Genomic DNA, 13,467 nt, shown 5'->3' on the forward strand with positions numbered 1-13,467 from the left:
TATTTATCTTTTCCTGTTGCCTCCCACCTTGCCAAGCATTATTGTCTTTTCATTTATGCAAAGTCTCTTGGGCTGAGGTTTGTCATGTAATTTCCCCTAATATAGTTCATATTTATTTATTAATTTGTCTGTTACTTACATTCCATCCTTCCTCCATTGTGAGGTCAAGGTGGCATACTTGGTTATCCTTGACCCTCAAGCCAATTCTGTGAGGTAAGGCAAGCTGAAGCAGAGGGTGACTGCCCAAGGTTACCTAGTGAAGTTCATCAGTGGGTAAAGATTAGAATCTCCATCTTCTGAGTTCCAATTCACCACTAACCACTGCATAGGACTAGGTCTTTTAGATGCTTCTGTACTAAGGTGTCACCTGTGGGAGAGAACAGCAGCAAAGCACAGCATTGTAATGCCTGGGCCCAGGTGCTAGTGAGAGATCTTTCCTCTATACCAACTGCCATTGTTGTGGCCTTTGAGGGAGAGAAGAGTGGCAGTATCTTTTGGATTCTAGGGATCCTCTTGTCTATGCATTTTGGCTGCTGTAAAAAATCCACCAAACTTTAAATCCCCCTGCCCTTTGTGCCCAAGAGCAGGGATTTGGGCAGAATTCACCCCTCTGATGTTACGCTGAGGTAAACAGAAACAAATAGTTCAGATGACAAGAGGAAACTGTGATAAAGTCTTCATTGATGTGTCATGATGGACCAAAATAGGATGCTCATGAGCCTTTTGCCAGACATATACCACAGTGGTTTCCAGTCTTACATTAGACTGAAGTAAAGTTCTGGAATGTGCCACTTCCTTATATTTTAGTTCACCAAACGAAAGCTTTTTTAAAAAAAGTGTAGGAGCACTGAGAAATATGATATATGCATTAATAGAAGGTCTACGAACCAGTCTCCACCAAATGTATAGTTTTCCTTCTGGAAGCATTTAATAATTGGTAAAGATAGTGGTTGAAAACTGATAATTTTGTGGTTGTAAAATGGAATAAAACATACAAAATGAGTGCATGTCTAAGGGCAGTGATTCTAAAATGTATGTAGATCATTCACTTCATCATGTAAAGCAGACTACATTGTTAGTAATTTTTCTGTTTTTTAAAAGTTGTATAATGGTTTTTCTAACATAAAAAAGCTAATTGGAAAAGAGAAGAAATGTAAATCTCTTTCCTGTTGACCAGGGGTAGGCAACCTACGGCCTGCGGGCCGGATGCGGCCCGGCAAGGCCTTGGGACCGGCCCCAGCCCGGTCCTGCCACCGATTGCCGCCGGGGCCTTTGGGGGGGCAATTGTCTATAGAAGCCTCAGAAACATGCATTTATACTAACATTTTTTTAAAAATCAGCAAATTTTTTTGCATGTCCTCCATTTTTTTTAAAAAAAGTATCATCCATTTGAAAATTTTGTCCTACATTTGTCCTGGTTTATTTATATATTTAATTTTTTTTAAAAAATTATTTAATTATTTATTTTTTGGCTTCGGCCCCCCAGTTGTCTGAGGGCCAGCAACCTGGCCCCCGGCTCAAAAAGGTTGCCTACCCCTGCTGTAGACCAGTGGTTCTCAATCTTCCTAATGCTGTGACCCTTTAATACAGTTCCCCATGTTGTGGTGACCCCCAACCATAAAATTATTTTCATTGCTACATGCAAATATGTGTTTTCCGATGGTCTTAGGTGACCCCTGTGAAAGGGTCATTAGACCCCACCCCCCCACAGGGGTCCCGACCCACAGGTTGGGAACCACTGCTGTAGACTGTAGTATAGCCAAGATTTTGACCCTTATAGCTTGCTCATCGTTCTTGTAATTTGTAGAATCAATTTCTCATATTTGATTGTTAGTGGCCAAGGGTCATAATAAGTCTATAGTTATGTCAGTTTTTATGGGGTTTTTTTTATAGCGGATGTTACAATACAATACCTTCTACTTCATGGGCAGAGAAAAATAATGAAATAGATGAAAACTGTGGTTTGTTTTATATCAGCTATGTCTAGTGCAGAAAGTCTGGGTTTTGCTTTAGCCTGTGTTGTCTTTAGGGTTGTTGTGGTTGTTATTTTATTAATTTATATTGTGCCTTTCACTCAATAATGAGATCAAAATGGCTAACGTCATAATTGAAAACAATATGGATTAAAACTATATATAAAAGTATAAAAATAAAAATGTTAACACAAATAATTGATAAAATTAAAACCATTGAACATTAAAAACGTTAAAATTCATTAAAAGATAACATACAGACCTCAAAAACAGACCACACAGTATTAAAAGCCTACTCTAGTCAGTTTCCAAAAGCCTGGTGGCATAAAAAGCTCATCTCTTGCAAGGATGGGACCATTCTGGGCTCCTTAGGAAGGGACTTCCAAAGTCTAGGATTAGTTACCTAGAAGGCCTCTCTCTTATTCCCACCTATCAAACCTGAGAAGGTAGTGGGGCAGAGAAGTCTCTCTAGAATATAATCATAGAGCTCTAATAGGCTCATAAAGGAAGATATGGTGCTTCAAATAAACTGGACCCAAGCTTTATAGAGTTTTATAGGTCAGCACCAGCACTTTGAACTGTGCTTGGAAATGGACCGGCAGCCAGTGGAGCTGTTGCAATAGGTGAATTGTGTGCTCCATGTATCCAGCCCCAGTTGACAACCTAGAAGCAGTTCTTTGGGCCAACAAAAGTTTCAGAGCACTTTCCAAAGACAGCACCATGTAGAGTGCATGAATAGAATCCAAATGGGATGTAACCAAGGCATGTGTTACCATGACCAAATCCAACTTCTCTAGGTGCAGTAGCTTTAGCTGGGCAAAAACACTCCTAGTCACTGCTGAATCATGGACCTCCAATATCCTCAAACTGTGAGCCTGCATTTTTAGAGGGAGTGTAGCCTTACCTAACACAGGGGTAGATGCACAGGTTATTTAGGGTTAAATATTATCCAGTAACCATTGAGCTAACATGGTAGCTGAAGTTCTTCCAGTATCTGTAACCTGTTGTTTGTGTGTGATAATTTGGCCTTCTGAATAGTAAAATGGCTACAGATGGCCCTCTGTATCCAAGGATTCTAGCATCCAAGGCTTGAAAATATCCCCTTTTAAAAAAAAAAAAAATTCCAAAAAGCAAATCTTGATTTTGCCATAGAAGGGACACCATTTTACTATGCCACTGTATATCTTGGGACTTGAGCATCTGTGGATTTTGGTATTCACAGAGGTCCTGGAACCAAACCCCAGCTGATACCAAAGGCCCATTGTATTTCCTAGTTATTGTTTGAGAAGATGTTGGACTCTCTGTCATTCACTTCCTTTCTTTCACTAACTGTGTGCTCTTTATTACAGGATGATGTGATGATGCCTCAGCGAATAAGGCTGCAATGGGAAGCTGCTATTCAACATCCCAAAAGTGTGAGTACTTTTCCCTGTCTCTCTGGTTAAGAGCAAAACATGTAATTTCTTTTAACAGGCAGGCTCGGGAAGATATTGTAGCAACATTGACTGTAATTGCCACTTAAACTGTAGCGTAATTATAGCTCAAATAATTTTTTAAAAGGAATGTTCTTGAAATAGCTTTGTTTTTTAACATTTCTTTCTTGACATTTTTTATGATACAGCCTTATTTAAACACCTGATTGCAAAAAAGATATTACCCTTATAGGCAATTTAAAATGAGTTAATACTTCATCAGTTTCAAAGCATGAGCAAGTAATAGTAACTTAATAATCACATGTAGTAATTTTTTGTATGTGGTATTTATGTATGCAATTGTTTTACGTTTGTGTTATTTCAAATGGCCTATAACAACTCTCTCTCTCTTTATTGCTTTTGGCCAGTGGCCACTGCAAAAATCAAAGTAATATTACAGTACACATAAAATTTCCTTAAAAACAGTATACAACAAATTGTAATAAATAGCAAAAGTTTAACATTGACAGTTGTGGATAACTTGGATAACACGAATATGTTAAAATTCACAGTTGGGCCCTTTTAGATCAAATTATCCACATTACAGGAAACAGCAATCTCTGCTATGTATTTCTTCCTAGTCTTTTTAGCAGCAAGAGCAAACAACGCTACGCGCCAAGTCAACTGTCAAAGGTAGGTTAGCGTTCCTATATTCCAAAGGAAATTTAGACTGATGATCAATAAGGACTTGTCCAGTGAATTTATGGCAGGGCTAAGATGTGAACCAGGCATGTTGAGCAGATGTATCTAATCATAGGAGATCCCTGGTTCAGCAGTACTGAACCTGTTCATCTCTTTCATTAATGCATTCAGGAAAATTTTGCACTCAGATAAAATTCAGGATTTTTGTTCTGCAGATTATTTCTTCCTGAGGGTTCTGGACTGATTATTCAGTGGGAAGGAAAAGTAACAATTCCAGTTTGGATCAGTTTTTTAGACCAGTGTAGAAGTAAAAGGTTGTGCTGTGTAAATTGTCATATGTAACTCTGAAGCCTCCATTGGACTAGATAAACTTCATTGGGTTTGCTGATGATATTCAGCTGACTCAGCTATATATGGGCCTGAACAGACAGGCTACAATAAAGCTTCTTCGGGTCACTTTGGAGGTATGCTGTTTAAATGACACACGCATCTTACAAGACCAGAAACTGTGCCAAAGCTGTGCTCCAGTCCTTAGGACTGGAGTGTGGCTTTGGTGTGGCTTCTGGCCTCTTAGGACACATGCATCATTGAAATAGCATACCCCCAAAGTGACCCGAAGCAGCTTTATTTTGGCCTGTCTGTTCTGGCCCTGTGTTAACTTTGATTAACGCAGTCCAGGTTAAATAGAGCATTTTTAGTTTGGTAAGTTATTTCAAATTTTCAAATTATATTTTTTAAATTTCATTTCAAAACATCATATACAAGTCCAATATATCTATTTCATCCTCTTTGTACAATGCCGATCCAGCATACAGACATATAATCGATAAATTTAATACAACCTTGCACAGTCTCACTATATGTATCTTTCTTGCTAATCTCTGTTGAATTTTTGTTATTTTATAACTCTTCATTCTGAAATCTTCTTATGTACATATATTCATATTTTTGCGTTAACATAAGAATAGCAATCAAAATGGTCTACCACCACCAAATATTATCTCTAACACTTAGTTACATTCTTGTTTTCCATCTTTTGTACACATAATCTTCAAAGGGTAGCCATAAATCATTTTCATAATCTTCATTCTTTAATAGTGCAGTTAATTTGTCCATTGCTTTAATTTCCAAGACTTTCTGTAGCCATTCGTCTGTATTAGGTACTCTTCCCATTTTCCAAAACTTGGCAAGAAGTACAGTCGGCCCTTCTTATACACGGATTTTTTATACACGGATTCAAGCATACTGTACACGGTTTGAAAATGTTCCAAAAAAGTATAAATTTACCTTGATGTTCCATTTTTATTAGGGACACCATTTTGCTATGTCATTATATTTAATGGGACTTGAGCATACACGGATTTTGTTATACACGGGGGATCTTGGAACCAAACCCCAGCATATAACAAAGGTCCACTGTATTCGAGCCGCTGTTATAAAGTATAACACAATTTTCCAATACCTTTTCTCTGGTTCTGCCCCCAAATGAGTAGTCATATTAAGCAGATATAGTTCCGGAGTCATAATATATTTTACTCTTATTATTTTCTGTATACTAACGGATTATCTGGACCCATTTCAAACTGGCTTTCGGGCGGGTTACGGGGTTGAGACAGCCATGGTCGCCTTGGTCGATGATCTCCGTCTGGGCATCGACAGGGGAAGCGTGTCCCTGTTGGTGCTCTTGGACATCTCAGCGGCTTTCGATACCATAGACCATGGTATCCTTCTGGAGCGCCTGGTAGAGGTGGGAATCGGGGGCACTGCGCTCCAGTGGTTCCGGTCCTACCTCTCTGGGAGGTTCCAGATGGTGCAGCTGGGAGACGTGTGCTCCGATAAGAGGGCCCTTACATCTGGGGTCCCTCAAGGAGCCATTCTGTCTCCTATGCTTTTTAACATTTACATGAAACCGCTGGGAGAGATCATCCGGAGACATGGGGCGCGGGGTTATCAGTACGCTGATGACACCCAAATAATCTTCTCTATGTCTCCAACTGATGCAGTGACTGAGGATGGCGTCTTTCCTCTCGTGGCCTGCCTGGAGTCAGTAATGGGCTGGATGAGGGAAAACCGACTCAGTCTGAATCCAGAGAAAACGGAGGTGCTCGTGATAGGTTCTCCTGGCCCAGGGATGGCGGTGGTTCCACCTGTCCTGAACGGGATCACGCTTCCCGTAAAGGACTCGATATGCAGTCTGGGGGTGCTTCTTGACTCGTCGCTCCACCTTACATCTCAGGTGGATGCGACGGTCAGAAGTACCTGTTATCAGCTTCGGCTGATTCGCCAGCTGCGTCCCTACCTGGGCCAGAGGGACCTTGAAATGGTGGTACATGCTCTGGTAACCTCTCGATTGGATTTCTGCAATGTGCTCTACATGGGGCAACCCTTGTACCATACCTGGAAGTTACAGTTGGTACAGAATATGGCAGCCAGACTGGTCACTGGCATGCCCAGGGCCAGTCATATAACACCCGTACTTAAAGATCTGCACTGGCTGCCTATTCGCTTCTGGGCACAATACAAGGTGTTGGTTATAACCTATAAAGCCCTACATGGCTTGGGCCCAGGATACCTTGAGGACCGCCTCTCCCCATACAATCCGCCCCGCACACTCAGAACATCTGGGCAGCAGCTACTGAGGGTCCCTGGGGCAAGACTATCCTCTACATCGAAGAGGACGTTTACCATCGTGGCCCCGATCCTCTGGAACACGCTGCCCATAGAGCTCCGCTCGGCCACTTCCCTGGCCCAGTTCAGGAAGGAACTAAAAACCTTCCTGTTCAAATCAGCATTCCCCGATATAAGCCCTAGTTAGTCTCCCCCCCTCTGACAGCAGTGGCAAGCTGACCAGAATGTATTTTAATTGTAGATTTTAATGTATTTTATTGTATTTTGTGTATCTGTTTATTATGTTGTACACTGCCCTGATTGTAAGAAGGGCGGTATAAAAATAAAACTTTTATTATTATTTATTAATCTTCATCCAAAATCGCCTAACTTTAAAACACGACCACCATACATGATAATAGCTTCCCTTTACCTTTCCACACTTCCAACATTTATTTTCTTTGTTATTGTATATCTTGGATAACCTTGACGGCGTCAGGTACCATCTATTTACAACTTTCAAGTGATTTTCCTTCAGGTCTTTGTCCACTGTAAATTTTGCTGTTTTTTTCCATGAATTTTCCCAATTTTCTAGGTTAATCGAGTGACCCACATCCTGTGCCCACCTTATCATATTGGATGTGATCAATTCAGATTCAAGCTCCCTTGATGACAATAATTTATAGAATTTTGAGATCTTTCCCTTATCTGTATCCCAGAATATTTTATCCAGCTCATTTGGCCGTGTCTCCAACCCTTCCTTTAATAAGTCTTCTCTGAATTTGGATTTAATTTGCAGGTACATAAACCATTGAACATTAACCCCACTACTTTCCAATTCCTCTTTGGTTTTAATTTCTGTTTCACCTCTTATCGTCCTTTTAGTTACGTCCTTATATCTTATCCAACTTTGAGTTCTCATCCATCTGCCAAACAAACCTTCTTGGGCAGAGGCCCAGTATGGTATTTCAGTGTAGAACATTGATCTTACTATCTTCCAAATTCTTAACAAAGGCTTCCTAATTCAGTGATATATGAATTCTTTGTTAACCAGATCTTTGCGATACCATAAGTATCCATGCCATCCATACCTTAAATTGGATGATTCAATGTTTAACAAATTATTGTTTTCTAATCTCACCCAATCTTGCAGCCATAATAGACCTGCCGCCCAAAAATATAGCTTCAAGTTGAGCAGGTCACAGCCACCATTTTCTTTTCTTTTTCTTAGTATCTGAGTTTTAATCCTTGCTCTTCCTCCCTTTCATAAAAATTTGTTGATTTCCTTTTCCCATGTCAGAATTACCTCATCATTATTAATAATAGGCAGATTTAAGAAAAGATACATGACTCTTGGAAGCACATTCATTTTGATAGTACTTATTCGTCCTAACAATGACAAGTCCAATTTATTCCATCTTTGCATATCCCTTGTAATCTGTTTCCATACAACCTTGTAGTTGTTTTCAAATAATTCTGTGTTTTTGTTTGTTAACCATATACCTAAATACTTTGCTCTTTTTTTGACTTCAATTCCTGATTTCATTGCTAGATTCTTATCATCAACTGTTTTCATGTTCCTTGTAATCAATATAGTTTTGCTTTTGTTTATCTTAAATCCAGAGAAGTAACCGAATTCATTCATTTCCCCTAAGACACAATCTATACATTTGGGTCTTCTAATATTAGTATCATATCATTGGCATAGGCCCGAAGCTTATACTGTATTCAACTCCCTTAATTCTGGCACCAGTAATTGTATTGTTTGCTCTGATAGAGTTATTCAGAACTTCTAAAGCCATAATGAAGAGCAGTGGTGAGAGGGGGCAACCTTGTTTTGTGCCTTAGTTTGGTAAGTTATACAATAGAAAGAATCTCTAACATCTACAGCTTGGGCTTGGTGGTTAATGCTTTTTGTTCTTTAATAAGTGTACTTCTTAATTTAAAAGTCCTTGGTAAACTATGATTGATTCCTCAGCTGAATGTGAATGTAAAAAAGAGTTGTGTGATAAAAAAATATGAATAAAATGTTAAGGAAAAAGCCACATGGGTTATACAGTAAGTGAAATAAAACTTGTATGTGAGAGTCAGAGTGACTCAGCAGAAGCCAATGGAGAACCACACAGGTGTGAATGGTAAGACAATTAACAGGTCCAGAGTGCCAAGGACAAGAAATGCATAGTGGATAATTGGACACACCTGACAATTGTTAAGTGGTCAAGGCTGAGATGATGAAATCATTAATTGTGGGATGAACAAGGAGAACCAATGGGAATGTTGTACACGCCTACTGTGTGGAAACAGAAAACAGTAGGTGGTGCCATGATTTGGCTATAATAATGACTATACATCCCAATGTATTGTGTGGGTTGTAGTTGTGAGTAGTTGGATTGGAGAGTGAGGAGTTGAGTATTGTTTGGAGCTGTGTATATAGTAGAATAAAGTAGATCTTTTATATAAGACTACTGAGTTGTCTGGTGTCTTGGGTGAAGCTACAAGAACCAGCAGGACCCTGGTGAAGAAGGGTGAAGACTTCTGTGGAAGCTGACATTTGGCGGGCCATACGGTGCTCTAAATTTACTTAAGTTGGACAGTAGTGGATGGTTCCATTTGTAATGGTTTCATTAAAATTGTAGAAAGAAACAACTTGAAACCTAACATTTTGCTTTGAATCCACTGTGGTTATTTTATACAAAACACCAATTAAAAGGATTTCTAAAGCTCATAAAATCAAAAGACGAAACACCGCTTAAAGTGGTGTTTCAGTGATACAACAAGTAATGAACCCGATTATAAGAAAGGTACCTCTATCATCATAAACCTCACCTCATTCCATCAAAGATGCGTGTGTACCCATGTCATTTACATGACCATAGTTCTCTTCCCTGCCCTACTGTTTCTGGTTAATACCTTTAAAAAAACAGTGAAGGTTTTAGCTTTCCATGGTTCTTAGTAGAATAACAGCAGTATTGTAGCAGATGCCATAACACAGGACAAAAAAGAGTTAGGACAAAACTACAATTCTGTAAAAGTAAGGTAATGTAACATCAAGCGCCTTTTCGCCTTACAGTAACTTGCAAGCCCAAGATAAAGATTTTAAAGGAACCCCGTTTCTATACTACGTTTCCTCACTTCATCACAGGTACAACTTTGTTGTCTACTGCGATACATCCTCCAATGGTCATTGAAATCAAAAATGAATAGCAAATGGACCAAAGGACTAATGAATGAATGAAGTTTATTGTGGTCATATTCCTTCAACAAAAGGTACAAATCCATAACTAAATGATGTAAACTTTTTTGGGAGAATTAAACTTAAAGGTAGTATGTAAGTACTTTAGATAACAAGAAAAATTCTCCAAGTCTGTTCATTAGCAAATATATTCTCTGGTGGACTAAGAAAGTTCTATTGTGATAAACTGCACTGAACTCTGGAGCGTGCTGCATATCTGTAGGCCAATTCTGTTTATTTAAGCAAAAATCGTTTTTTCTGATATTAGACTGATTTTAGTATTGTGTGGTTTTTATTTTACAGCATATTTTTAAACTGTACTCTGGTTGCAAATTTACCTGTACAGTGTTCCTGCCACTATGTGGGGCGTGGCCGTGGGCACTTTCAGCTTAAGCTGCACTTCGTGAAAAACAATGAGCATGTCTACCCACACCGCTACACCACGCTCCATTGTGTTCATAGGACTTGAGCATACATGTTTTTTGTTTTCCTTACCAGGGGGGGTCCTGAAATGATCCCCAGGTAAGGAAGGCCCACTGTAGTGTTTTTTTCAAACGGGACATCAGCTGGCGTGGGTCTGGTGGAGCATAAAATCATGTAATAAACAAACAGGTTGAAAGGCCTTCAATGCTGTATACTTACCTCTCATAAAATCTCCAGTGAAATCAGAGGATCTTTCTTCAGAGTGCACATGTATAGTCCAGTAAAACAACCACATATATATTTCAAACAGAAATGAAGAAAAAGAAAAAACTATCAACAAAACTCTGTCTATTACACTGCAGTGTGTCCCCCTCCTGATCGCGAACTCGGTCTTGCTGTCACATGCTTTGTCTTTTGCGGATGGCAAGCCAGGAGGAACATAATGTGCAAGCCGCTGATGTAGCCCACATTGAGAATCAATGGGGCTTCAATAGTGGCAAGTTTTCAAAATTGGGGGGGGGGGGGTCCGGACAATCCTCCGCAATCGTAAGGACAACTGTACCACAGAGTAGGCAGCTCTTGTAATGCCATTCCATGATTATACCTTTTATTAAAATTAGTCAAGAATATTTTCAACAAGATCCTACAAACACCTTAGTAAAGATACCTTTTGGTACTACAACTGCCAGAATCCCCCCAACCTTTAACGTCCACTTAGATTCTTAATAACTGTAGTCCGAAAAATAATTTTTCCTAACTCTGGATCGTAAGCTGGCCATAGCTATTATACAAATTGACAACCTTGGTCCACACAAAAATCCACATTACTTTTGGAGACATTAACTTTCTGAATCTTCAATTATTTTAAAGTGGTTGAAAAGGCCAGTAAAATTTCAAACCTGAAATGCACATTAGACTTTGTTAGCACTTTTGAATCCTCTGGGTGACCGCACATAACTCCTAACTCCTAAGTGTATGCCAGGAAACTGTTGCAGAACTGAACTGCTTGGTCGGATTTTTTAAAAAAAACAAACAACAACAAACATTCTGTACATTCTTCAAAATTTTCTTGCACATGCATCGGAAGCAAAGGAGAATAAAAGTGAAACGCACGTATTATTTTTTAAATATCTAGAATACTATACTTCATTAAATAAGCCAACTTCTACGATTACTACTGGGATAGTCTGCCCTTGGCATATTATTAATCCGACAAATTATAAACCTGAAAAGAAGCACTGTCTCAGTTACATTATCAGTGTAGGTTTCAGAGGGGGGTTTCCGGTTAATCCCAAATGGCAAGCCTTCAGCCTGAGACCTGATTCCAGGTTACATAAATTATCAGAGGCTACTGGAAGTGGTAGGCAGGGCAAAGCAAAACTGTGGAACCGCAAAAACCAACACATTTTTGTTTAAAGGTTTTATTTAACATGGACTAACCTTTTAGATTTGGAAACCCTATACCAACCTATGGTGGCATGAGGCTCGCTAAAGCTTCCTAGAGAGCCAGACCGGGATCCCGGTAGAGTGGTATTTGCACCAGCTGGGTTCCCCACCTAATCTAATTCACCAGTAGATTCCAACTTGGTTTTAGAAAATATTAAATCCGTTTTGAAGGTAATGTCTCGTTTGAGTCAATCGATCGGTACAGTTACTTTCTTCTAACATTTTTTATGAAAAACAGGTTGTTCTTTAAAAGCTGTGCAAGTGGATGTAGTATATAATCTACAAAGTAGCACTGGAACAAAGTAATAGAAGAAAAATAGAAACAAATATTCCAGACAAGGCAGAAACAATTTTAATTTAAGAGAAACATGATCTTTTTTAAAAAAAGGTTTTCCTTACATAGCATTTAGCTTCCTGAAGCTCTTCTCAAATTGGGAAATTTCTCAAATTATATTACCAAACTACAATACACAAGTGAAAAAATTCCCGATATCCAGATTGAAGAGTTTTTATATCAGTGCTTTAATACAGAGACCACAACAATAAATGGATTCTATCACCAAAGTAAAGATCTCTGTATCTATTTGATAAGTGGAAAGGGCATGAAAAAAACTCAACAAAAGAAGAAAAGAAACAGAAAAAGAAAAGAAAACAAAGAAAAGAAAAGCCTAGATACATTGTTTTGCCCTCCTTATCCCTGGTTTTCTAATCCCCAATTTAGCAACACAGCTTGAAAAAGGGCGGTGTGCTTTACGTGGCTCCAACATAACTCTGAAGCCATTCCAGAAAAAACCGGATGCCCCCCCAAAGAAGTATGAGGGCACATGCCCTCAGCACGTCATCCCGCCGGTCAGGCACGAACCCCTTACAGGTGGAACCTTGTTAGACCTGGGGCTGGTTCCAATATCCCCGTGGGATAACAAAATCTGTGAGTGCGCAAGTCCCCATTAAATATTGGCAAAGCAAAAAAATCGTGTCCCCTTATCGAAAAATTGAAATCAAGGTTTGATATTTGGAAATTTATACTTTTTTTGGAACATTTTCAAACCGTGGAATACCTGAATCCGTGTATATGAAATCATTTATAAGAGATGGGCCGCGACTCTAACTGGGACTGGAACATACAACTTTTTTTTTTCCCTTTGCAGATCCACCAATGTAGGGAGGGCTAACTGTAAATACTAATTAGAAATTTTAAGTCTTATGCCCATGCTATTGTGTTACACCTTTAGGGTCTCCCTGACAAGAATGCCTAAGAACAATGCCAAGTTTGCCTAAACTCAGCAAAACAAAAAACAAAGTAATATCGATGCTTATGGACCCAACAAAATTCCATTAGCCTTCGAAACTATTACAATAAAAGTTTTTTTCTAAATGACACATGTTTGCTATAGGAAAAGCTGCTAAGATTTTCTGATGGTATGGCAGCATGGCCCAAAGAGCTGGGGCAGACTTTTAGTCACAAAAGAAAGAGGACAGAAGGTTTAATTTATAGCGAGGCCTTTATGTGAAAGAAAGACAAAGAAAGAAAATCCAAAGAAGACAGGAGAATGGTTTCTTTTGGGGGGGGGGGGGGGGGGGGGGTGCTTCAGATTCATCACGTCTTAGTAGAAAGAATATTATGTATTATTAAACTGCTAGTGACTTGGGGGTTTTGTAATTCCTTTTAGTC

General features: G+C 39.2%; 1 protein-coding gene across 5 annotated transcripts in view; it reads left to right on the top strand.

Annotated features, from left to right (window-relative positions):
• Positions 1-13,467, top strand: part of B3GNTL1 (UDP-GlcNAc:betaGal beta-1,3-N-acetylglucosaminyltransferase like 1) — a 325,750-nt gene that overhangs the window by 6,955 nt on the left and 305,328 nt on the right. For all 5 annotated transcript variants that reach the window (XR_006101818.1, XM_042448424.1, XM_042448423.1 and 2 more), the window contains exon 2: positions 3,323-3,388. Coding sequence is in view for 4 of the 5 variants with exons in the window: in XM_042448424.1 (XP_042304358.1) it covers positions 3,332-3,388 (57 nt within the window). In the remaining variant the exon portion in view is untranslated. The remainder of the gene's footprint in view (positions 1-3,322; positions 3,389-13,467) is intronic.

This window comes from Sceloporus undulatus, chromosome 2 (assembly GCF_019175285.1).
Source record: "Sceloporus undulatus isolate JIND9_A2432 ecotype Alabama chromosome 2, SceUnd_v1.1, whole genome shotgun sequence".
NCBI lineage: Eukaryota > Metazoa > Chordata > Lepidosauria > Squamata > Phrynosomatidae > Sceloporus > Sceloporus undulatus.